Source organism: Corvus kubaryi, unplaced genomic scaffold (genome assembly GCF_017639235.1).
Source record: "Corvus kubaryi isolate FWS band 111438036 unplaced genomic scaffold, C.kubaryi_AGA036_p1.0 37397, whole genome shotgun sequence".
Classification (NCBI taxonomy): Eukaryota; Metazoa; Chordata; class Aves; order Passeriformes; family Corvidae; genus Corvus; species Corvus kubaryi.
In genome coordinates, this window is record NW_024581136.1 from 10,000,254 (window position 1) to 10,026,872 (window position 26,619).

General features: G+C 45.1%; 1 protein-coding gene across 3 annotated transcripts in view; it reads left to right on the forward strand.

Annotated features, from left to right (window-relative positions):
* FGF12 (fibroblast growth factor 12) overlaps window positions 1–19,838 on the forward strand; it is a 221,343-nt gene extending 201,505 nt beyond the window's left edge. For all 3 annotated transcript variants that reach the window (XM_042041829.1, XM_042041830.1, XM_042041828.1), the window contains 2 exons: window positions 10,296–10,494; window positions 19,263–19,838. In XM_042041829.1, the coding sequence (XP_041897763.1) occupies window positions 10,296–10,494; window positions 19,263–19,381 (318 nt within the window). In that variant the 3' untranslated portion in view covers window positions 19,382–19,838. The remainder of the gene's footprint in view (window positions 1–10,295; window positions 10,495–19,262) is intronic.
* Window positions 19,839–26,619: the final 6,781 nt, after the last annotated feature.

The window sequence follows — 26,619 nt, forward strand, 5'->3', positions numbered from 1 at the left end:
AAAGCAGTAATTCTTAAGTCTGGACTGCTCTGTTGATTTTGGGTCATATAATTTAAAGATGGTTGCACAATTTTCTGTATACTAGTCCCACAATAAAATGGTCTCCTGCTTTACTGTGCATTGTGCCAAATAGAGTTAGTGTATTATATTACTCTCTCTAGAGTGACTGTATTATTTTAGTTTGGAAGTTGAAGTCATTAGTTGGCTTCTGAACAGGATCAGATGCCAAAGCTGATCTGTGTTCTCTAGCAGTGTGCAACAGAGTGAAAAATTTCACTGTAGCCACTGCTGCAAAATGCCTGATGATGTACTTCCATCTGTCTGATTCCTGGGAAGCAAAGCATCAGCTGCAATGGGTCAGTTGGCTGCATACACTGGCACAGTCAGATCTGAGCTGTGGCGTAGTTTGGGTCCATTCAAAATGTTTGTGCATTGTCCACGGGTTATTTCACATCAAAAGGACACTAACAGAAAAAGAACAAGTCAGGTTGTCAGCACATACATATCATGGAAACCCATTCAAGGTATTAATAAGCCCGGTCTTGTCTGTGCAGTTGTTTTGGGCTGTGAGATTTGTCAGCTCATTCAAGCTATGCAGAGGTACTGTGGTCAATATGTGGATGGAAATTCTGTCACAGCAGAGTTAATTGATTTTCTTAATTCTCAGAAAACCAGTGAATAAATATCTAAAAGCCACAGAAATGTGCCTGCACACCCTCCACAGTCTTCCTTTATAGCAGCTACTGACCTTCATTGGGGGTTGGGAGGATGAGCAGAGGGGTGTGAAGTGTCACCTGAGTGTCACCCTGCAGATATTAAGGTAGCACCATGGACCTTTTTTGCTGGCTTTGCCAGCAGAAACATTGCTGGGGCCCAGGCTTTGAGACACAGATCTCAGAGGGCTCCCTTTGGCTCTCCCAGTGGGCAGCAGAGCTGGCCTGTTCCCAAGAATATTCTGTGAACCTTTCCTTCTCACTGTGTAGGCGCTGCAGCAGCGGGTACAGGGGGGAGGGAAAAGCCACATAAATTTGTCACACTTCGTAACATTTCATCGTTAGTGTAAGAACCTGCTGGTCCAACACCAGCTCACCCCAGCCTCAGCTAATGCTTTAGACCGCAGAACTTGCTGTTAATTGCCCAGTGGTAGCCCATCTGTCAGTAAGCTGTCAAAATATTAATAATCTAGCACCACTCATTTTCAAAATGGAAGTTTCAGCAGCAAAGAAATTGAATTTCCAGCCCTGGTCATGACAACTCTGAAATTGGTTTAATGCAGGAGAGATCTTTCCAGCATTAAGAAAGATAGAGTGTGTTCCCAGTGAGTCGCACAGTTTGAATTTAAGAGTCAAAGCAGAGAGGCTATCTCAGCACATCAGCAGCTCAGGGCTGTAATAGGCCTGGTGAGCTTCTTGGCAAGTCCTCTTATCTTCTGCCCACGTGACAATGAACTACACAGAAAAAATGAACTACACAAAAAATTGGGCTGAGGCCATTTTCTTCTTTCAGACCTTCACTCTGTGCAGGCTGTACCGTTGAATGGTTTTGTCTGTGTGTCAAAAACCATAAAACACTTGTAAGACTCTTTTTTACAAGGACTGGGGCTCATTCACAGTCCTTTTCTTGTTGACACTGTTATAACTGCATTATTTCATTTCTGTTAGAAAGAGGGGGTGTTTGCCTAAGAAACTGAACTGGAACTTGGTTGAAATTTGTTTCTCCACTCACTCTGACACCTCCTGTTTGCAGAGCACACAGCAAGCCGTCTGGTCTTTCAGTGCTCAGGACCTCAGCAAAAGAATGTAGAAATGAAGAGGTCTACCCTGTCCTCCTGTCATTGTGATGACATTTTATTAAATGCTCAAGGCATTTATACTCTGGTTTGAGCCTTTGAGGATGATTTTCATATAAATAACAACACAAAAAACCCAATATTGACTGCTTATTTTCTACTAAAAGGCTTCTTTTGACTATCAGAAGAAAGTAATCTCATGTTTATAAATGCATAACCATTACTTTAGTTTATACATTGTAATTATTATCAACAATAATAAAAATAGCAGGATCGCAAACGTAACCAAAGGCAACAAATCAATTTATTCTGCCCTGTGCTCAGACTCAGATTGATGCCAAGAAACAGAGAGATCAGAGGTTCAGAGCATCCCATCTGGCTGTGTTTCTAGGGTTCTTACATTATTATTTTTCTTTATAGTTATTTCAGGCTTTAGCAGATGAGGCAGTACGATGCTAATTTAGGAAATCTGTTTTTCTTGTATGCAGCTAGCATATCTTCATTTAGTCCCATCTTGTCTCATGATCGTTATGTCTGAATGCAAAGATATATTTCTGGATGGTGTTTTGGAGTAAGCAGAGTTGATAACATTGTTAGCAATTTCAGACACTTTGTCAGGAAAGCAGAATGTAGAAAAGACAATAGATGAGTTGAGATTCCCAGGTTAGAAATTATCCTGGGGTTTCACCAGATCCCTAGGCTGCCAGGAATGCAATACCAGAGACAATGGTGTCAGGAGAAACCCCTTTTGTGGGAAGCAGTTGCTTTCCTGGAAGAGCAGTGCTGCACTGGATGGGCCAAGTGCCACATGAGTGAGCTGTGCTGTGATCACTACTCCAGTTCATAGCAGTCAAAACTTTAGAGGCTTTAAAATTCCAGCTTGAAATAAGATCCAAAATTAAAAACCAAATCAATCAAGTAAATTCCAAATATACCTTATATTTTAAAAAGGAGGGATGAAGATTTACTCCACCCAACCATGAATTTGAATGTGGGGTCCATCATTAAGAAAAAGTGAAGTAAAGGGCAAAATATGTGACTTGCTCAATGTGCCACATGGGTGAGCAGCTCAATGTGCTGGCTTCTGCAGGTCACACTGCACGTGGAGCTGTGCAGTCATTGGTACCCAGACCTTACTGACAGAGCCTGTTCTCTCAGCCAGCCCCCCTGGGCTTTCCAGGGAGGTATGGAAGTGAGCAGCCTAGCTGGAAGAGTCATCCCCAGTTACGTTCTTGTCAGCAGTCATTAAGCTGAAAGCTGTGTGCCTGTGAGGATTGCATGAGCAGCTCACCAAAGGCCAGTGCAATGAATTTGGGCACTTTATGAAGTACTTGGTGAAAACGTGCCTGCACAGTGGGCAGGCCAAGAGCTGAAAGCAAAAAAGCACAATACTGAGCTGTGGTGGGATGGACAGGTCTGGATTACCATCCCCAAAACTCATCTGCTTTGTAGCCAAAGGCAAATTAGTGTGGATCTGAAGGGGCTCACTGTGATTGAGGTAACTGGTTATCTGAGGTGAAACCGAGCTCAGTGTCTTGCAAACCTACCACAGGTTTTGGTCAATACTCTGCTGCGTGCTGGGCAGATGTCCTTGCTGCTGCTGGACACCTTGGGCATGTCCATGCTGCAATCACACCTTTGTCTCCAGCATTCCTTAGTGGCGGTGACGTGAATAATTTAATCAGTCCTTGAACATGAGAAGATGCTTTAGGACAACCTTTGTCCGCATACAAAGATCTGCAGCCTAATTACAGAGGCTTGTCCAGCACTTGGGGTTTTTTGCCTGTCTAGGAATATTGGGTCAGCTCACAAGACTTAGCAGATTTGCACTCCATTTCTTGCATGGGCATTTTAAAGGGAAGCCAGCTGAAAAATTATTTACCTTGAGCACAGAGTTCCCTCAAAAGTGAGGGCAGATAGCCCTCTAGTTAAATTTTCAGAGGCAGTAAGTTAGATGATTTGCTAATGCTGCTTCCCAGCTTCCAGAGCTGGAGAACAGACCTGCATGGATGATGATTTATTTGAAAATGTGCTCCAGCCCACAGATGGTCCAGGCGGAGTCAGAATGCTTTCAGATACCATATTGCCTCATCAAGTGAATCTCTACTCTGCAGCGGGGCTGTACACTCCCATGTAGCAGCTTGTTATTTTAAAATGTATCTGCTCTCTCCTACTTCTAAAAGGCCACCAAGAAGATTTGTCACCAATCTCTTATGGAGCTAGAAGGGGGAGGAAGAGTGGAGTGTGAAGAGTAGAATATCACCTGCCATCTGGACAAAGATGTGATGAGATGTAAAGTTTGGATGCACATTTGCGGTTCTTGATCACATGCCAAGAGAGAGCTCAGCTACAATTATTTTAAAGTATTTCCAGACAGATGCAACCCTAGGTCAGGGGAGAAGCTGCACTGAGCGAGGTGGGCACTGAACTGCCTCAGACTCTGTGCAAGGCATCTCTGCTTGTGGCAGTGCTGCTGGGGCCTGCACAGGGCTTATCCTGCAAATGGAATCTCTGTGGTTAAAGACCTGTCCTGGGAAAAAGAGTATGCCAGGATCAAGTGCTGTTGTATGAGGTTTGTGGCCACAAATTCTCAGATACTCAAAGACGTGGTCTCTGAGCTTTCATGGGTTTAAATGGGAGTTGGGCATTTGCATTTCATCTGGAAGCCCAAATGTCTTCAAAACTACGGTGTCCTGCGCACATTGATTTCAATGCTGAATTTCTCAGTGCTGTTGATATCAGAGGAGTGTTGATGAAGCCCTGCCCTAGCTGAGGTCAGTGGGGAATGTAAAATGGGCTTAACTAGGTAAAGAGCACCGTAAAACAGATGCTGTTCTGTAATGCCATCCTTTTCCCTGGGATGGAACAGCGCTCATACAGACAAGTGAACACAATCCAATCATTCCGTGCTCTGCCTCCGCAACAACAGTGAAATGCCACTGCTGATAGCTGTGCTGATATTTATGATTCCTATTTAATATGTTTTAAATGAGTTGACGAGCTCTTAAGTATTAACACTAACATCAGTTAGTATCCTGAGTCAGATTCTCTGGGAGGGAAACCTTGCCATGCCATAGACTATAGTGCAGTTTAGTGCTTCTATCCCATCTGAAGATCTGGCTTAGTAATTGTGCAGAATGTAAAAGAGAAACCCATAAGTGCTGTAAACAAAGGAAAACTGTTACTCTGGGAGTGTGTTAGTTAGATATTTCAACACTCATAATTAACATCCCTTTCCTAAACTGTGGCACAAACTACTTGCAGAATGGGTTTTTTCTTTTATTGCTGCTAGTTTCAGTGACTAAATTTATTAAGTCATTAGGTTTGCTTGTGGATGTGTGTATTTGCTGTTCTCCTTTGGGTTATAATAAAAGGAGATCTTGGAAAAAAAAAAAAAAGAGATCTTTATTTATCTGGCAATTTTGGGAATGTTTGTAGGGAAATGGTGAGCAATATGAGCAAAGCTGCCCAGTCTGGGGGGACACTGAGTGAGCAGCTGGGTTTGAATGCAACAGCAGCCAGTGACAGTTTCCTGCTGGCTTTCCCTGAGCATTGCACATGAAATCTGTCACCATTTCTGCCATGATCTGGGGACACCAGGGGTTTCTGGGGAGCAGATTGCTGGCTCTCATGGTCAGAACCCAGAAACACCATGCTGTTGCTTACTGGGGACCCTTTTTTTGCACCTCCTGGCTGAGGATGCTCAGTGGCAGGGATGCTCCCAGGCTGGTACGGCAGGGGCTGGCACTGTTTTCTTGAGCAGCACCAGGGCCATCCTTGCCCTGGCAGCACTGTGACTGCACCAGGGCTACAGCACTGTTGGGTTGGCTTTTTTTGAAGGAGCTGACATCTCCGAGGGTGTCACTGCATCACTGAAGCTTTGTGCCCACAGGTTTGACAGCAGTGCCTCTGCACTGATGTCTGTGGAACTTCTCCAGCTTTACAGAAATGCAAAGGAGAGTCCAGTCAAACTTGCTGTGTTCAAAGAGGCTAGGTTAGATCTACTTGACCACACCAGGTGAAAGATGAGGTGGATTAGAAAAAAAATCTGCCCTCTCACAAACCACTGCCAGCCTGTGCTGTGGTGAGGGACTGATGGGCCCAGACATTCCCAACATCTCTCTGAAGAACTAAACTGGCTCAAGTGATGCAGAGGTTGGCTTTTGCTGGAAGTCACATCTTTATTTCCATCTACAAATGGCAGAAAACCCTACTGGGATCAAGGATAAATGAAACATCTTGGTTTTCTAAACCAGAAATAACTTCTGGGGCAATCCATGGTACCTTATACCCTCCCTGAGCAGGTCTGACACACTGAATCCCCCCCAGTGGCGGTTGCATCCATTTAGCTCCTTTTGATTCCAAGTGTCATTGAATGTGATCTCCCTTATTTTCTCTGTGATAGCTACTGTGTTGGGTTTTTTTTTTAGACTGTGAAATTTCCAACAAAACTACAGTTAGCACAAACCAGACCTACGTTTGTTTTTTCAAAACAAATCTAATTACTCTTCTTAATAGAATTGCCTTTTGTAGAAGGGACTGGATTGAGATGTAAGAAACAAGTTGCAACCAGATGCTAATCATTTTGCATATAAATTACTAACATTTCTTTTACAAATATTTCATGCAGGTTTTTAGTTTTACAGTTAAAAAAAGAACTGCTTTTCCAAGCCACTTTCAGTAATATCTGTAGACACTTAACAAAATACCTCAGGCTCTAAATCTCCAAGTGGTAAACAAATAAATATATTTATTTACTTTGTATGCAAAAATTATTCAGTCAAAGACATATTTCACATCGAGTTAAACTGAGAGAATTTTTTTTTCTACAAATCACAAGCATACTCTTTAATGAGAAGAACTGGTGGGCTTTCTGAATGAGTTGAGTTTGTGGCAGTCCTGACAGGAGACCTCTGTGGACTTTGTGCAGAAAATAGAGTCACTGTTTATTTCTTTGTTTAAAGACTAAAAAAAGACTGGTGATTAAAAGATAGAAGCCATCTGTCCTCTCACTGTCTTGTACCTGGTCATGCTATTTCAATCAAGGAGAGAGTTGGAAAAATAATAGCGTGGGACTTGTAATTAGCCTGTTTCCAAAGGTCCCTGCAGCAAGTGAGGAAGTGAAGTGGTGCTCATGACCCCGGGGCTTTGCTATAGCATTACCTCTGGGGCAGGATGTCCTTATGTCCTGTCAGAAGCATGTGGGGGGCACAGTCTGAGGATCCCTTTGCTATGTTTACCCACTCTTTATCTGAGATGAAGAGAAAGTATTGGACTCCAGGTCTGCCTATCTAGCACATTTCATCAACGGTGAATTTATCTTATAAACAAAACCAACAAATAAAAAAACCTCTAAATCTTGCATGCCCTAGAGGTCTGGTCAACAGACCAGTGATTTTCCAAAAATACTTTCTGTTATCTCAGATTTCTGTCTGTGCAGCAGTGGCTGCTGCAAACTGCTTTGTTAGTGTGAAGCCTGTTATGCTCGCCTGCACTTCTGTCTTTCTTCCCAGCTCATCTCAGCCTAAGACAACTGAAACAGTTCCCACTTGATTCAGCATAATTGCCACGATTAATTTTGACAGTGAAGCTTGTTCTGCCATTAATATCCCAATAGCCTTTTGTTATTGGTAGCCCCAAAGCTGACAGCAAACGGCATGTGATGAAACTAAATGATGCAGTGTAGCTGAAGGCTGGCCATGGGGCACCAAGAAGATAGCAGTGAAGAAAAACATAAAGATTTGCATGTTAATAAGATTTAGAGGACACTCTAAATGTCCTCAGGCAGTGCTTGGGAGAGTGGCCTGTGTCCTGCTCCTCTGCCCTTTCTCCTCTCTGGTCATCTGGTTCTTTCTTCATCCTCTTGCTCTTTGTGTCAAGTCCATACATGGTAGTGCCCACAGAGGTTTCTGCTGCTCAGGCCTGTGGGGACTCTGTGACTTGTCAGTTTGGTGGCAGGATGAGCTGTGTCCTGTGGGTGTCTGTCCCCACATGGCACAGTCGGGGCAGGTGAGGTGATGTACATAAGAAGAAGGGTAATAGTAGATAAACCCAGTATTATTTAACTAGAATTTAGCTATCAAATCTGTGGGTTTTCTGAGGTGCTGATGGACAGAGCTGGGGTGTTCCATAGTAGTGTTGCCATGGTTCATATCCTGAAGTGCTGTTTCAACTGAGTTATGGGGGATGAGGAATCAACCAGCCAACTCACAAAACCAATGGGATGCTTTTGTTTGCTTGTGGTAGAGCTTAAACATTTAAAGGAAAACAATAGATTTTTATTTATTTTTTAAAAAATCTTCATTACTTTGATGTCTTTACATGCATTTGCTTTAAAATAATATAAGAATTTAGTTGGTTTATTGGTACAAGTGGATATACAATACAGCATCTGCTTTTATGAACTACTGCTGCATGTCATAAAATATTATACTGCAGTAATTTTAAAATAGATATTTAGCTGAAAACTTAATTTGCAATAACTTTTAATTAAATTTTTTTTTTCTTTTTGAAACTACATTTTCAAAATGCATTAGCTTTTTTATTTCTTCTTCACTGAAAATTGTGTTAGTTCCATGTTTAGGTCAAATTGGGAGCTATCTTTCACAGCCTGCCAACTTTTTAGTCCCCTTAAAGGGAATTTTCTTGGTAAGTTTTTATTGATGGGGGTAGTAAAGGCATGGGAAAGGGGATTGAGTTGTCCAGTTTGGTTTGAGAGCTGCTGCCTGGCTGGGCCTGGTGCCAGGGAGTGCCCCTGAGCCAGCAGTTCAGAGGCAGCTCCTGCAAACCCAGCTCCCAGGTGAGCTGCGCCTTCCCAGGCAAGACAAAGCCTGGAGATAAAGGGCAGCTTTAAGGAACACTTAAACACTGCTCTTTTGGGAAGCTACTTCAAACACCATTTTATAGTGCTCTAAGTCATCTAGATCTCTCTTGTTTCATTCTCTTTTAAAAATATTTATTTTTCCGACAGAAAGGACTCCCTCAGATAGGGCAAAATGGCCCGTTTTGCTGATGGTGTTTTTACCTGTGTGGTTCTAATGATTGATGTAAAATTCACGTGTGCAGCACAGCTCTGTGCTTTCTGCTGTGCTTTATCTTCTGTAGCTTCAAGCCTGCCAGGCTCTGCGGGTCTGTTGCACATTGGATTTATTGTCACACCAGCAACACTTTATATAACCCCCAGCCTGCTTGGGAACACGTTCCTGAGTGTTGCTGAATGTTCAGAATGTTCGCTCTTAAGGTCTGCAGTAAATGTGTGGAATTACTCCAGATGCTTTGCTCAGATGTTGGTCATGGGTTTTCCATTGGCAAGGATGGAGAAGCTCCCGAAGACTTGGGAGTGACAAAGGTTTGGGAGGGAGAATCACTTGCCTGTAGCAGCATCTGCCTTCACTCACAGGGCTCAGAAATGCCTTGTCTGGGACCTGTAAGAAGGGATTTTTTTGCTGAAACAGTTTTGCTTCAGAAAATTAACTTTCATTGTGGCTTGAACTTTTTTTGCAAGAATAGTTTTTGGAAAGTTAGTTGGAGAATTTGTTTGCCCAGGATAAGTTTTCTGCTCAGTATCAAAGTCTGGGAAGAAAACCCACCCCACTAACAACCACATCTGACTCACTGAAGGTTTGGAAGCCCACTGCCACAGAATTCCCTGGCCAGTCAGATCTTTTAAAAGAGATTTCATGTTTCTCTGTTGAGAAAATCTTGAATACTGGCACATAACAAGTACTAGTCCATATCTGAGTGTAGTTTCGTCCTGGAGACGTCGTGCAAAGCCAGCACAAGTGGCAAAGGCAGAGCCACTCCCACAGCCATCACAGGCTCAGGGGATGTCCTGGACAGATCCGTATGTGCTCTGCTCCAGGGCAGGTGTGGAAATGCTTCTCGGTACCTGAAGAAACACCTGTGCCAGAAATCTTTAAAATTACTTCTTTCTCTTTATTGAAAGATGTCCAGGCTTTGTGCCAGCATTTCCTCAAGTCGCTTTTGAAATTAAATAGTTTACTTGCTTTTGTACACCCCTTTCTTTAAATCCTCTTAAATGGTTCAATAACCTGCCCTTTGCCTATAAGAATTTGAAGAAACCTCAATATTTTAGACAACAAGCATTGTACGTTTGCTCATCACAGGGAAGGTATGAGCAAAGCCAGGGGAAGGCATCAGGAACAGCAAGGCTGTCTCTGCTTCTCAGCTCTCTTTTTCTTTCTTTTGCTTAGTATTTCAGTCTAAAGCCTGGCAAATTTCTGACTTTTCCTGCATGTTTTTCATGCCTGTTCACTGTAGGCTGTTTTGCAAACCACAGCTCTGCCAGGGAAGGAGAGCCTTGCCTTTCAGCCAGGAGGTTTCTAGATGGGTATTATTGCTGTGAGCTGGCATTGCTGATCCCTGTTGTTTTCTGTTGTTAACTACAATGCGTGACCATTGTGTATCACTCAGTGATGCCTAATTTAGAAGATCAGTGATTAATTCTTCCACTGCTTTTTCTTCTTCTCTCTTTCTCTTACTGCAGGATGTTTTCACACCAGAGTGCAAATTTAAAGAATCCGTCTTTGAAAACTACTACGTTATTTATTCTTCCACGCTGTACCGGCAGCAAGAATCCGGACGAGCGTGGTTCCTGGGACTCAATAAAGAAGGTCAAATTATGAAGGGAAACCGAGTGAAAAAAACCAAACCCTCATCACATTTTGTACCCAAACCCATTGAAGGTATGGAATCTGCCCACTCTCTTCCTCAGTGGGGTTTGGGTAGGGGGAGTTAGCAACTCCAGAGTCAGGGTTTCATGGGTGGGGGTGTTGGGCTTCGAGACCAGAAAGCAGGGAGAAATATTTGTAACACTTCAGGTAAGTGCTGGGCTGCACTGTTAGCATTTCCTCTGCTTTCCTTCTAGTCTCAAAGGGGTTTCTTAAATTTGGGATGCTAAAGGATGAATTTAAAAGCCGGGCAACACAAGAAATTACTGGTAAAGAAAAGCAGCCAGCAGTTCCAAAGGAATGTGATGCAGCAGTGATCATAATGTTGTCTTCTCAGAGGATTTTGCCAATGTATTTCAGTTGGTTTCCAGTCCCATATGGAGTCAGTAGAGACAGGATTTATCTCACCTGATTTTAGACTTTGGCACTCTGTTCATAGTAACAGAAGAAAAATGGGTCCTACCAGCACAGCTGTGGATGTTCTTTATATGTCTACCATGAGATAACTTAAATCTGTTTTTCCTCATATGTAAAGACATCCTAGTTAGTCACTGGGGGGTAGAGTTGTTGTCCAAAGTTAGATGGGATGCTGTCGTGCCATATGTCTTCATCACAGTGTGAGGCTTCAGTGAAAGTCATGGAGCTGAAGTTCTGTCCTCCTCCTGATGCCTGTACACTCTCTGAAGTGTGCCTCAGGCTCCTGCCAGGACATTTTGCTTTTTGTGGGCTGGCCCCTGATAAATGGAGAGATAGTCTGATAAGCCTAGTACTTAACAGGTACTAACTAGGTTGTGGAAACAGCACTTTTTATTACTTGCTTGCGAAAAGCACTACTTTTTGATCCCCAAACTAGGTATGCCTTTCTGACCCCATCTTAGTCCTGCCATTTGTCCCCTTCAGGAACACAGCAGCCTGGAGCTGGCCTTGGCTGCACAGCTCTGTGCTCCCTCTCACTACCCCATGTTGGCTGTGGGAGAAGGTTTGAACTCATGCTCTCCTAACAGGTACCACTCACAAGTGGTGGAGGCTGCAGCTCACTGCACACAGCAGTAGCCTTTTTAAAAGCTTCCCAGCTCAGGGGCCGGCCGGTGTGAGTGTGAGGAAAAGACCATCTGAAGCAAAGCACGAGAGAAATTCAGTGCAGCTTTCCCAGAGTATCTGTGGCCTTTGAACAGGAAATGGAAGTGTTGAAAGAGCAGAGAATGGCCTGGAGCTGCTTGTCCTGTGCTTGTTTTCAACAGCTTCTCTGCAGCCAGGAACCTTTTGTTGTTTGTCTGAGGCATTAGTGGGATTGGTGCCCTAAGCCCTTGTGTTTTGCTAAGGAGCAGGGCCTGCTTCAGGCACGGGGTTGGTCACCAGCTTCTCTCTTGCCTTGACCAGGAGGAGAGTCTTCTGCAAGAACCAGCTGGGATTCCACCTCCTTCTGGTATTTGTTCGCTGCCTGGCTGGGTGTTGACACTGATCAGTGGGATCCTTTGAATCCACCCTTCTTTTCTAATCTAGCATGCACGGTGTTTGCTGAACAGCTCAATAGTTTCCTTCTGCGTGCATTAAACTAGGCCATTCCTGCGGCTCTCCTCATGGAAAGCCTTGCCTTAACAGAGCTGCTGACCCACAGCAGAGATCTTACTGCAGCAAATGCCGCTCTGGCTTTCATTTTGAATAACCCAGCCCAGCCCGAGAGCTTCCCTTTCCCGCAGTTGCATCCTCCCACACTTGCTTCAGTCACAGCTGTCATATAACCTCCCGAGCGAGTGAGCGCCTTGGAAGTTGGCAGCCAAATTAAGGGCTCCTCCACTCTTTCCCTCCTCCACATGCTTTGCAGTCAGGCTCTGTGAGCGCTGCTGCATCAAAGAGCTGGCAGTTTCCCAAGCCAAGGCACGTGTCAGCTTCCCAAAGCATTCAGCTGTCTGGGACTGTGGCTCCAGACAGAGGACTCTGTTCCCAAGCCTAAGATTCATTGTAGGTAGCAGAGGCTTGTGGGGAGGGTTGGAGTAAAACCCGCTCATCTCCACGTGACTTCTCTGCACCGCATCCATCAAAGTTGCTGTGAGCAGAGCTTGCAAAGCAGAGATGTTACAGAAAAGGGGCAATTCCTACCCTGTTTTAACAGCTTTTTTCTCTCTATTATGACTCCAAGGAAATACTCAAAGCACTCTCCTACTGTATTTGCATGTCGGTTCTGCAGAATGCTGTGGCTTGCCCCAGCGTGTGGGCTTTGCCGCTTATTCAGGACACAGCTTCCATCCACAGTAACTTTGCAGCTTCCATCCACAGTAACACCCCCAGGTTTCCTGTTGCTGGGTACCACTACCAGCATTAGTTCTGCCACGTGATGGCTGACACAGGAATGTGTGCAAGGAGGAATTTGCTCCCCCTGGGAAGGTGTCACATCCATTGCTGGGAATCACTTCACCTACCACTCAATGGCAGTTATTTCTGAGATGAAACTTCCCAGATGCTTCTGATGTACAGAAAAATTATGCAGCAGTTTAGTGAAGAGAGTGTTCACAGGGAAGGGAGACAGAAAAAAACCCCAGATTGCTCCCCAAGCTCATTTGATTCCCATTATTTCATCCTGCTTTCTGAATTCAGAAGTCTCCTTGAAATTGCAAATGGACAGCAAACTAATACATAAATAAGAAGTATCCTCACAGATAATGTCTAAGTACTCATGGGAGTACACGTGCATATATACACAGTGGTATCTGGGTATGGATGTGTGTTATCTGTGGCTTTTAGCAGCTACAGCTTTCTGCTGTGTTAAACACTCAGTGTTTTGACTCACATAGATTGGCAGGATGCTGGAGGTATTCTGTACAACATTCAATAGATACCAACTGGAAAAGTTGGGTTTTGGTTGGTAGGAGGTTTTTTAGTTTAGTGTAGGTAGGATTTGTTTGTTTTTGGAAATAAGATTAAGCTTAATCAATATGAAAGCACAAAAAACTTACTAAGTAATAACAGGAGAGACGTTAAGTTCCTCTCCCATCTGTGCACAGGCAAAGACAAGGCAAACAGCCTGGTAGGCAGCAGTTGATGTACTGTGTGGTGCCAGTTTTGCTTCAAAACACACATACGCAACACATTTCTTTTTATTTCTGATCACTGATTATTTGAGCTAAATGAGCCCTAAAGTGAAGACATTGAGATTGAACTAGACTGCACAAGAAATGAGCTTGAGTATGATTGTCACTTGGACAACAAGCAATCTTTTAGAGACATTTCAGTCTCTTTAAGTGTCTGTAATGATTAGTGCTGGAACAACCCTACCATCCACAGTGCCTCTTGTTCTTCTAAATATCCAAATCCATCTCAAACAATGTGAGAAGTTTCCAGTCATTTAAGTAGGAATGTTATCAGATGCTTACTGTGGATGTGCTCTGTTATTTGTATTTCCTTCTCCTTGAAGACGTAACTTCCCGATCACTCTGCCAAAGAGTTATATTTCCTCTCTCTCCTGGCCCAAGCTAGAAAACATTTGGGGTGGCAAATCTGGCCACAGAAGCAGAAAACTCTTCCTCTATCTAAGTCAGCAGAGCAGCCCCTAACTCTGAATTTATGGTACTTCAGCCCTTAAGATGTGAACACATCTCAGATACAAAGTGACCTGTTAATGGCTAGTCTGGATCCATTATTACCACTGATGAGTATCCAAGCAGCCGGATATTGCCCAGTGTCATTCCTCAGGGAAATAGCATCCAAGCTGTGTTAAGGCAGAGTCCTCAGATGTTGTAAAGAAGTACAAGACACTGTTGACTAGGAAAATGCAGTAGGCCTTGTGAAAATGCTTCAAGGTATCACCTTAATACATAAAGCATAGAATCATAGGCTTGTGTTGGAAGGGACCTTAAACTACATCTAGTCCCAACCCCCTGCCATGGAGAAGGATGCCACCCTCCCCAGATCAGGCTGTTCAAAACCCCATCCAGCCTTGCTTTGGATGCTTCCAGGGATGGGGCATCCACAGCTTCTCTGGGTAACCTGTGCCAGTGCCTCACTCCCCTCACAGAAAAGAATTTCTTCCTAATGTCTAATCTAAATCTCTCCTCTTTTAGTTTAAAAACATTCTCCCTTATCTTATTACTACCTGACCATGTAAAACATCACTTTCCCAACATCCTAAAAAGTATTCTTAAAAAATCAAACCTCAAAATCTCCACACTCTATCAATCTTTGCTAACAGAGTTCCTCTCTTGGGTCTGTCTTCCAGGGGGGAGGCTTTGGTATGTTTTCTATCCCACACTAACTCACTTGTTCATCTATCAGACTCTTGATCATCTTTATTAGATGGCAAACATGATGTATTTTAACCATGATTTTGCTTGGCTTTTTGCCATCCTGTGCTGCCCTTCTTATCTGAACAAAGTGTGATTCCACCTGGCAGCATCCTTCACATTTACCACCAGACACACACAAGCTCAAATACCTCTGAAATGCATCAGCTGGGATTTAGAACAGAGTAATTAGAGGCAGAAAACGAGGGTGCCTAATCACTCACTCCCTGCTGCCCCTGAGTGCTGCTGCTCAGGCAATTAATTCTCTGCACTGAAGCATTGGCAAATGCAGGCACTTGGGCAGATACCGACACCCAGAGCTGTGGCATCTGTCAAGGGAAGGAGCCCTTCTCTGGGCTGCTGCCAGAGGATGTGTTCTCAGCCTTGCCCAGACCCAGCCAGGCACCATTTGGCACAATGGTGATCCTTCAGGGCTGCCCACCTGCTGAATGGCAGCTTAGAAAAATTTTGGTTCCTCCTAACTCAAAAGGGTCTGGGGCAAGGAAGGATACAGAGTGAAGATGGGCGGGTGGAAAATATCTAAAGTGCTTAGTACACTTTTTGCCATATTCTAGAGAAAGGAAATGGAGTTTTTTGCATCCCCTGAACCTCCTCAACTTGCAGTGATGCCAAGTGAGAAACTCTAGGGTCAGGACACAAAATGATGCTTCCCAAACTCAAGCAGTCCCTGATGCCCAGGGTGATTTCAGTGTCATCATGTGGGTGGTGTGCCAGTGCCATGTCTGGGAAGCAGAAATGAGAGTGGGATCCTGTGCCAGCACGTAGGCAAGAGTTTGAGCTGTTTCTGGGTGACAGGCAGCCCCTTCCACGCCTTTGCCTTCAGGAAGAATGGTCCCTGCCACCACCTTCCTCCTCACTTGTACCCTCAGTCTCCTTCCTAATTGGTGAGTTTGTTCTTTGTGCAAATTTTTCCCTTGTGCCTGTGAGTGGCAGGCACTGTGGGTTAGCAGGGGAGCAGGGAATTGAAAGCTGCAAGAACCAGTCATGGGCACAGCTCCACTGTGTTCACCCCCTTCCATTAATGCCTGCAGCTCTTCAGCAGATCAGGCTAACAGCACTTTCCAATTAAAGCATGAATATGGATGTGTTGATTGGAATCTGGGGCATAGGAGCTGATTATCTGATTGAAACTGCAAAGCATTAGCTTGGTTTCCAGACATTAAGGGCTGTATTTGGCTTGGTGTGTGGGTGTGGGTGGGTGGGAGAAGCAAGGCAAAGCAGGGAGGGAACTCTTGTTCTAGCTGAATTGCTCATCCTTCCAAAACTCCTTGTGCTGTGTGCTCCAGCAGACCTCTCAGGCGTCTGGGTGTGCCAACTGTCACACTGCTGCTGCTTTACCTCAGTGCAGGTGACAGGGAAGTGTGTCTGCACACACACACATAGGGGTCCCAAAGAGACCAGCCAGTGAGTGCTGCAAGTCCTGGACCCCAAAGATGTACTTTCAAAGCTGGGAAGATCTGGGCACTCACAACAGTCCATTTGCAAACACCCTCTCCCCAGTCCATGACTAACATCTCCCCACGTGAGTCACGCTCAGACTTCCTCAGTACAAAGAGGAACAAGCTGCAGTCCAAGAGCCTGTGTTGCACAACACGTTGGGCTGTCCTTGAAGCCTTGTGCCTGTGCAGATGCAGGTGTACACACCTGTGTGTCACAGTGCAGGGGGTTTACAGCCCCTGCTGAGCCATGGCCACAGCTCAGCACTCATGCACAAGCCTCTTGAGTGGGAGAATATCCAGGCATCTCTTGTGCATGATGCCATGTAAGTACTGCATACACTGATCCTGTAGGTGTATCTAAATACTGAAAATATGCTTGTCCTATACTGCTACAGATTTTCTGGCATGGGCTGTTGGCACAGCCTGTCTGGTACAGAGGCTTTGACAGCTCTGTCTGAAAAGCTCAAAGTGAGCAGTCTCCAGCCATGCCCCACATCAGTATTTCTGTCATGCACTAGACTGGAAGATAAGCTAATAGTTCCTGCCCTATTTGTTTGCCAGGTACAGGGTTTCCTTCATTTGTAGCTGCAAATGTTGTTTACTGCTGCAGCTTGCTTTATATTCATTACTCTGTGGGCCTTATTAAGCAGCTCAAGGTTTTTGCCCAGAGGCCGTGTTGAGAGGCACGGAGTTAAGGAAAGGCAACATGCCATGGTGCTGCTGCAGCATGTATGCATTCACCTGTGTTCAGTCTCTGTGGTTAAGCATCTGGCCCAACCTGGTGGGTTATTGGGGAGGGGTGTGGGCAAGATGAGCTTTTTACGTGCAGCTGTCTGAGGGAAGAATTCATGGAGGCCCCTCCAGTTCCAGCCCGGGACCAGAGATGTCAGGATGAAGGCAACAGTGTGCTTGAGACAAAACTGTGTATGGAACATCAGGGGGAATGTCAGGGGCACTGGGACAACTCTGGCACAAATTCGTAATTCTGCTGGGCAAACATCACATCCGAGAATAAGGTGAGTCACAGAAGTGATGCACACCCTCAGTGCTCTCCAAAGACTCTGCAACTCAGGATAAGAAATCACAAGGGCAGAGGTTTTCCTCAATTGTTAACTGTTTCATACTTTCTTTAGGATTTTATTGGGTACTCTGCCACGACAGGCAAAGTCACCATTACCGTGTTGTTGAGTGACACTCTCCAAGATGTGAGGGGCACTCAGGACTGAAAGGGGATGTGAGGGCCCTTTTGCATCTCTTGCTACCATGCTATGTATTGTCCTTGCAGCATCTGTTGTATGGGCATGATGGGCAGTCCTGGCAGTGCTCATCCTGGCCCAGACCCATGGGACAACTCCTATGTTTTCTCTTCTTTTCTAATTTTCATGAAAAAAATGGCTCCAGTACCAGTAACAGTTTGCAGAGCAGTACCTCCTTTGAGCCTGGCTGGGAGGCTGTTTGTGTGTGTGTGTGTGTGTGTGTGTGTGTGTGTTTAAACTGCTTTAAAAGCCTTGCATGAAAAATACTCTATGGGAAAAGTAATGTTTTTTCACTGCTCATATATTCAATTCAATATCCCTCCTATTAATACACAGTTGACTGCACTTCATCTCTGTCCTGTATTGTTGCACAGTGCTATAACTATTTATCTAGTCAGGAGTAAAAATGGAGAGCAATAATGTCATTTTCAGTCTACCTCTAATTGCTGGGATTTATTTGCAAATCAGGGGAGATTATAGATACAAGCGCTTACATTGCCTTTTCATACATGGGGTATTTTTTTCATTTCTTCAGGTAATTTTTGAAGTTTTGTTCTTGTTGCTTACCCAGAACCAAACCCTGATAGGCTCTGTCCTGTGTTGGAGCTCTGTGCCATTCTTTGTGATGTGACAACTTTACAAAATTAAGCAGTGCACAATCATTTCTTCATTTCCAAATTTTTGCAAACATCTGGACATGACATTTGCAGTCTGGACCTACCTTATGTTCTCAACTCCATTGTGCCTGCCTTTGAGATGCTTCACTCTTTCAATCATGATTATACCCTGGCACATTTGCAGTGAGCTCATCAGAGATGCTCCCCTTGGTGTGAGCAGCCCATGCCCCTGCTCTGGCACACCTCACATGGCACAAGGACAGCCGTGAGGACTTACAGAATCACAGAATTCTGTAGTTCCCGTGGACTTAGTCCCCCTGGTGAGTTGGATAAATGCTCTGTCCTGCCCAGGACATGGGGATGAGCCATGCCTTGGGCAGACATTGCCTTCTCTGGCTGTCTGGGCTCCAGCAAGTACATTTTTATAGGACATGCAGTGCATAGCCAGGGTCTGGAGAGAAGGTGCCCTCCAGCCACCCTGTTCTCAGGTGCTGCCAGACAACCACGCAAAGCTGGGACAGCTCCTGACTTGCTGTCACTGAACTCATCCCATGTGTCTGCTCACAGCCCTGACCTTGGCTGGCTGGCTTGATTTACAGAGGAATAAATAGGAAGTGCCGAGAGCAGACCTCAGCTCTCGGCTGATGGAGCCAAATGGGCTTGAGTCACCACTTCAGATCCACAGCTCAACACCCAGAAGGCTTGCATGGCTCAGATGCAGGTGTAGTTCTGATTCAGGTCTCAAGGGCTTTTGTTGCAGGTCAGGGGCTGGGAACCAGGTCATTCTTGGACCTGTTGTTAGATAATAATCAGCATCTCAAGGCAATATATGGTTCTGTGAGCTAAAATGTTTATTTTATATATATGAATATAACATGAAAAAACTGTTAAGCACATAAAACCTAGAAAGATTTATCTGTGAGTAGTCAATCCCGTTTCTCTCTCTGCCTTTGAAAGAATCCAGAGACAGCAGCAAATGGCAGTGAGGGCAGGTAAATGGATCCTGCTCAGTAGCAGGAGCTGCTGCTGTGTCATAGAGGTTTTGTAAGTGTGTGTATGTGTGTGTGTTTGCAATGGGGCTGGAATTCAGCATCATATACAAAGAAATAATTTGTTATGGTCACGACTGTCTGTGACTTCAGGGCTCTTAATGGGTGTCTCTTGTGTTTGCAGTGTGCATGTACAGAGAGCCATCGCTGCATGAAATTGGAGAAAAACAAGGACGCTCAAGGAAAAGTTCAGGGACACCAACCATGAATGGAGGCAAAGTTGTTAACCAAGACTCGACATAGCTGACAAATACCCTCCCTTCTTCCAACTCCTCCCCTCCCACCCACCTACCCACCCCACCTGGCGAAACCACACTGAGACGATGACAACTGAGCAAGGCAGGACCTACCGGTAGTGGCTTGGAGTGTGAACTCCAGAATCTTTCTTTGTGTAGGACGAGAAAATCGAAACCCAGATCCTGCCTGTTGCAACGTTTTAAAAAACAACAACAACAACAAAAAAAGTGAAGAAAAAATGTTTTAAATCAGGACTCCATTAACATTTTCAAAAGCAAACTGTTTGCTCTGTGATCAAAGGGGGAAAAAAAATCTCATCTCTGCATAATAATAATAATAACTAATAAATATAATAACAATAATAATAAAGATGTTACCTTTAAAAATAAAACAAAGCTTTTGGAAAATTGAACTTAGCATATGATGTGCAACAAACATGTGGGAATTGCATCCTGGGACTGTGCTTTCTGTCTTATCCTTTCACCTCACGGTCACATCACTGTTTTTAACATCCTTGCTTCCCTGGGGATGGATGGGATTTTTCACAAAGCAGGAAAGGTAGGGATGCATTATGACTGTGTTTGCTCTGCTATCAGTAAAATATGACCTGCCCAAATTAGGAGCCTGACAGTTATGGGCAATGAAGTAGCTACTCTGTATTCAGCCTTTTCCATCTACATTCAAACCCTGCGTAGTTATTTGTTGCTAATGTCACTCCATGAGTATGTTCGACCCAAGTCTGGCATTTTGTGCCTTTTTATCATAATTATTTATATTTATAGGCTTGTTTTACTGTATTAGTTGCCAGGGGAATTTCAGAAATGGGTTTTCAGGTCTCACAGGATGAAGTGATCATATTTATTAGGGTAGAGTTAGGAGATAAAGGGCAGGAGGGATAGCTGCTTGCTTTAAAATATGAAACAGATCAAGAAACGCTACTGAGATCCTTGCTGTCAGACGGAAATGGTGAGGCATGTGCTGTATGAGAGGGTAACAGGATTTCAGCAATGGAATGAGGGATGTGGGGAGGGAGTAGATGGGGTGTTCCTAGGAGGGAGCAGGTATAGGGGAACATGGGTAGTTGTGCCTGTCTGGCTGTGTCAGGGTGAGGACATTTCCTTCTAGCAGCTGGGGTCTCCCTAAATGTTCTGGCTCCACACTTACCACGCATGTTCAAAGCAGAGGCTGCAAACCCCTCCAACCCCCAGCCTTACCACTGTGATGGTCTGAGGCCCCTGAGATGCTGCAGCAGCCTGGGTATGGATGTGGGCACGAGTCGTGCCAGTGCCAGGGCTGCAGATGCTGGACAAGCACTTCAGAAATCGCAAATGGGGAAAGGCCAGGGCTGAGCCCACCTGCAGTAACCATGGCTTTGGTGGGGACTGGCAAGGCCCTCCCTGTCTGGTGCTGTCCTTGTGGGTCGGGGGTCAGCAGTGAACCCTCACTGCTGGGTGGGGCTGAAGCAGGGCAGTGTGGGCTGCTGCCCCATTTTCTGATCACACACATTAACTTCAGGCTCTGACCACTTTTGGCTGCCAGGGCCTGCAGGCACGAGCAGCAGCAGCAGTGATGCAGCTGCTGTGATGAAAACAGGCACTGCTCTGGCCGATGGACCTGGGAAGCCTTTGCTACTTAGGCCATGGGCACAGGTCCTTCAAGGGGTGAAAAAAAATGAAAAAGCAATCACCCAAGGGCCTGGAGAGGGGGCAGAACAGCTCTTTACACATGGGGAAGCAGCCTGAAGCAGTTACAGGCTGGGTATGAAATCCCAAATACCACCTTAATTGTGGAGGCTCCTGTGCCATCCTGGCCAATGCCTCAGATGGCCAGCAGCCACACAGGCAGAGCTGCTATGGCTGTGGGAGAGGGCAGTGCCAGGGCTGTGCCAGGGCTGGCCACAATGCTCCTGCAAAGCCACTCTGCCCCAGGTGCCTCCCTCCCCACATGAGGCGGTGTCCAGGCGCATCAGGGCTCGGTGAGCGGCTCCGTACGGGAAGCAAGGAGTCAGCCAAATCTCAAGGTTATGGAAGACTCCCAGGATCAGCATGAAGGAATGAATTTCAAGCATGTCCTTTTGTGTTTTGGAAAAGTTGAAACCTTGAAATAAAGAGCCTCTTGCCATGGCTCTGCTGCCTAACGCTGCACCTATATCAGGCAACCCCCCCCCATGCTCCCTGTCGTATCACTTACTGCTGCCCTCCAGCCCCCCAACACTGGAGCAGAGTCACTAACACATCTTCAGCTTGTCAACAAACACCCAGCCCCATATGATGTAATTCATTGCCTACATTTCAGCTCCCTCACAAACTAGAGAGCACCCCAAATTAAAGGATGAGGGGCTGCTTGCTCACTGGAGACATGTACACTCAAAGAAATGGGAGTCTCAAGGCCAACACGTTGAGCTAGCAGTTTCCTGAATTAACCAAGTCACCAAACACCAGGCCATGTTTAGGCACTGAGCCACAGCTCTTCCAGCTGCCCTTGTGGAGAGAAAGCCCAGCACCTGCCACAGAACAGAACACCCACAGCACACCTGGATACCACAAGCCTCTTCTGAACCCAGCCATGGGCAGCTTGCCAAGGGCACCGATGTCATCTAGAGCAGCTCCAGCACAAGAGACTAAAAATTGCTGTGGCCTTATGTGCAGGATACCCTTTGCCTAAGCCCCAAAAAGCTGTGGGCAGCAGCACACCCAGTCCTACCATGTGCTAATTTTTCCATTGTGAGATTCACTTATCACTTCTACACTAGGCTTTTGCCTTGTTAATGGTCTTTGGCCAAATCGTTACAAGAATCCCTGGAAATGCCATAATCAGGCCTAAATGTCACAATAATCTACTCCTTTATGGTGTTTGAGCTACTCCCTTTCATGTGACACTCACTGAGTTTGCCCACAGCAAGAGCCAATTGCTCCTGCTCTCACCCTGCCTGACCTCGGAGCAGGGCTTCTGCCCTGTGTTGAAATTAGGTGCTGGCTCTTCTTGCTCCCTGCTTAACCATGAGCCACATATGATGGCATAAACCACGATAAAAGCCCTGAGGAAATACTGGGCTTTTCCTTGACCTCTAGGAAGCTGCAAAAATCAGCTCATGGTGTAATGCAGGGACTCCTGACATCATGGCAGCCCAAAAACCAGTGAGGCTGCACAGCCCAGCTCCACAGTGTCCACCTGCACCAGCTGCTGACTGGGAGCTGCTTGGTTCCAGGTGCCCCAACACCTTCCAGATGCCTGGGAAAGCCCAGGGGATCCACAGCTTGTAGATACCATGAAGGGTTTCATGTATTTTCTTTACACAATTGTCTTGCAAACTCTATCCCCAGCCCTTATCTCAAGGAGGTGATGTGGGTTTTGTAGATCATCCATCTGCTGCTTCCCAATTTTCAGGGAAAAGGGGAATCCACAGAGAATTTTTTTGCTTACTTTGAAGTTCCTACAGTCTTTTCATTGCTTCTCACTCTTCTTGCTTGGTGTGAAAGTCTTGGTGAGTGATGGGGTTTTTTTCATTCGTTAGCCACACACACAACAACCATTTAGGAAGCTTTGTGATTCAGTTTAACATTATAGTGACCAGAGCCCTTGTCTGGCTGCATGTGATATCAGCAGGACAAATTCCCTTGCTATGATGGCATGGCTTTGGGCAAACACCTACCATAGAAAAGTAAATGATAGAAAAGAAGCATGTTTTTGTCTAACCTGGCCCATAGCTACTGTTAAGTCTGGTAAGGCTGCAGCAAACCTTTGCTCTGTGAGTAACTGATGCTGCTATAGAAGATCTTGAGCATTAGAAGTTCAGCAGCAGCAAATACTTCACATAAATATGAATACATTCAAAGCATTCATTTTGTTTCACCCTGTTTTTAATTGTTATGTTGGCACAGTTCTGGCTGTATATGCTGTGCAAAACAGCCCTTCTCACCTATGCATCCAGGGCAAAACCTGATGAAATGGCTCCAGTTTGGACCATAAGGATTTTCCTAGGAAGAAAGTGTAGAAAAAGCTGCAGACAACCATGCCATACTGTGCCAGCAAGTTCTGCCACAAGTGTCAGCACTGGCATGTGACAATGTGCTATAAAGTGAAGCTGACACTCAACAAAGCAATTTATGAAAGTTGTCTGTCAACAACATTTTTGTGTTTGCGCTCAGAGAGGTTCTGGCTGATAAAGGCCCACGCGATCCCTCAAGCTGTCACGGGCTTCACTTTACACCTTTATATCTTAAACTGCACTGATTGTGCATCAGGAGAGTTACTGCCCCAAGAAAGGCATCATTGCCACACTCTGAGCAATGCTGAAGAGGAGATGGAGTAAGCACCCAAGGCTGAGCAGAACTAGCAGGAAACAAAGTGTGCTATCCTTCCTCGTTCCAAGCCAGCAAAACTGCAGCCTGGATGCATGATTGGCATGAAAAAACATCTTCATGAGGATGACACTTCCTAGAACAAAGAAGGCGTAGAATTCTCATTAGTTAAAGCACACAAACCCAGGCTTTACTAATGGGCATGCAATAAATACACTACTATTAACATGGGGAAGATGTTGGCCCCAAAACATGTCCAGCACTAAAGCTCTATTAACTGGGACATAGCTTAGCCCTTGTTCTAGACAGCGAGGATCAGTTTGTATGTCACTGCATCAAGGAAATTTAAAACAAGAAAAGACACAAGTGACTGTCTTCAGGGACAGATTTCTCTCCCACAACTGAAACAAAATGTTTAGTTGCTGCTGTGGGATGACCCACTGCACACACCTAGGAGTAAAACCAAAAGAAACAGCACTGCCCTTCCTTAGTGAAGCAGAGATGTTTCCATGGCATTCACATTTTCCCTCTCCCACTACCAATGCTTCAGCCTTCTAGCCTGGAAAGCTGTTTCCATGGAGCAGAAGGCATCAAGGCTCACATCCTCCTCACCTGCACAGAGTTAAGCTTGACTGCTCTGCTTCAGCTGCTGAGCTACAGTCATGGGCATCCACCAATTTCCCCATATTCTTCTTACACACCTTTATTAAGGGCAAAAAAAACCCCAAATAATTCCATAGCCAGGCTGATACATTTTTAGCACCGTATTTAAGAGCATGAACATCTCAAAACTGCTGAAACATTTGTGGCCACAAAGTTAAAGCTAAATAACTCCCATTTCAGGACAGAGGATTTCTATTCATGATAGTTGCATAATGAACTGCTGCATGCACAGAAACTTGGACATCTTCCCAGCCTGCCTCCCTCTTGGACTTCAGGCAGCTTCTCCATGGCAAAGGAGGTCTAGGCCAGCATAGCTCCATTTCACCACTGCATTCAGCAGGAATTGTGGTGATGCAAATACAGGGAGCTCACATAGACTCCAGAGAATTCCCAGCTGAGGCAACTGGAGTTCCAATGCAGAAAAATTTGACCTTCTATGGTCAAATGTCCTTTCTGGAAAGGACAGGATCTCTCATCAAACAATTGCTTGAAAAGAAAGAAGGGAGTTTGTTTTATTCAAAATACTCTGGTGCAGGCACAGGGATAATCCATCTTTGGAAAATGCCATTAATGTTTACTGGGCAATACAAATGGAAAAAAAACAAGGCCTTATCAATTATTAAAAAAAAAAAAAGTCTGGGTATGGGATCTGAGAAGTAGGAGAGGATAACCCTCCCAAGAGTCTATTAAGAATAGGTTATATATTGTTCCATTTTCCATGCTCATTACAATCACTGCCCCAATAATAGCTGCGTGCTGTGCCTTTCTCTATTCTAGTACAATTTTCCCCGTGGGAACTAAATAACTCCATTTAAATACTGAGCAGAGCTGGTAGAAGAAAGCAGGATGGTTCTGCTGTGCTACCCTTGTGTGCAATCAGTATCTGAGGGAGCTGGTTGCGACCCTGCTTTCTCATAGATTGATACAAGAATAAAGGGACAGCCCTGGTGAGGAGGAACATGTTGGTCAGTCCAACTAAATGACATTGTGAAGGACAAATTATGTCAGACTTAATAACTTTCAGAAATTAAGGCTTTGGTGAATTTTAATTCCTTGAGCCTTAAGAAAAATTGCAGGGAGAAAAGCAACCAGTGGATCCATCTTAATGCCAGTCCCTAAGCAAGGACTTCGGTGACGTTTAAGTCTCTATATCCAGCTCCTGGCTTGTCTCCTATGTATGGTGATGCTTTCCTTTCTCAGAGGTCTGAGTTTCCCTGGGAGATCCTCCTCTCTGAGTCCCTGGGCACTGTGGTCCAAAGAGGGCAGAGGAGTTCCTGCTTGGGCAGCAGTGGGACCCCAAACTAAGTGCTCTGCTCAGGCTTTCAGCTGATGGCCCAAGCCAGAGGGGCTCCTCACAGAGTCCTCCCCAGAGCACCTCATGCCTCTTCCAAACATGCCAGGAAAGACAGGAAAACAAAGCTCATCATCTTGAGCAATTCTGCTTCCCAGGACCCTGATTTGTGCAGAGCCCACAGCAAGAACCCCAAAATCTCACAGATGTCAGCTCCCCTACTGTGCTGTTCCCAGTCTGGGCTATGGTGCCAGGAGCAGCCCCGAGCAGGGGTTATGAGGATCACAAAGCTTATGGAGTGATCAGATGATAACAGGACACTGCAAAGGGGAAGAATGTCTGATTCAACTGTGCCTCTCAGGGGTCACTTACACGCTGTGACTCTGACACTGCCACTTTTTAATTTTATTTTCCAACTTACTGCACAAGCTGGCAAGTCAAATAGTTTCACTCAATTCACCATTAAACAAAGAAGAAAGTGCATAGGGAACAAGCTTTACTTGACATCAACTCAATTTGAAGATCAAAAAGAGGTGTGTTTAACTTTGTATTATCTTCACTTTTTAATTTTCACTGGGTTTTGTTCTTCCTGCTTTCAGACAGCACAGAAAGCAGAACTAATAGGGAAAACACTGACTTCTGCTGTGGGAGCAGAAAACATTATCTCACAAACAGATGGGATATTCTGGTGACTCCCAGCTCAGTTCCTCTGGGCTTCAGATGAGGAGTTTTCACATGAGAATATAATGAATTTTCACAAGGTCACAGTTAGGGTGCTGTGAGGCTTGTCCTTCACTGACAAGTTCATGTGATTCTCCCAGCAAGGTCAATGGGCTGCCAGGTGGGACCTAAATCTGAATTCAAACTGTGCATTCAAGGTGTGGAACCAGAACTTCCCAGGGAAAGTTCCCTATGGGTACTTAGAGATCTAAATTTGCCATGGAAAAAGGTCTAGTTTAAATCACCATCTTTGGATTTCACTTCCGTAT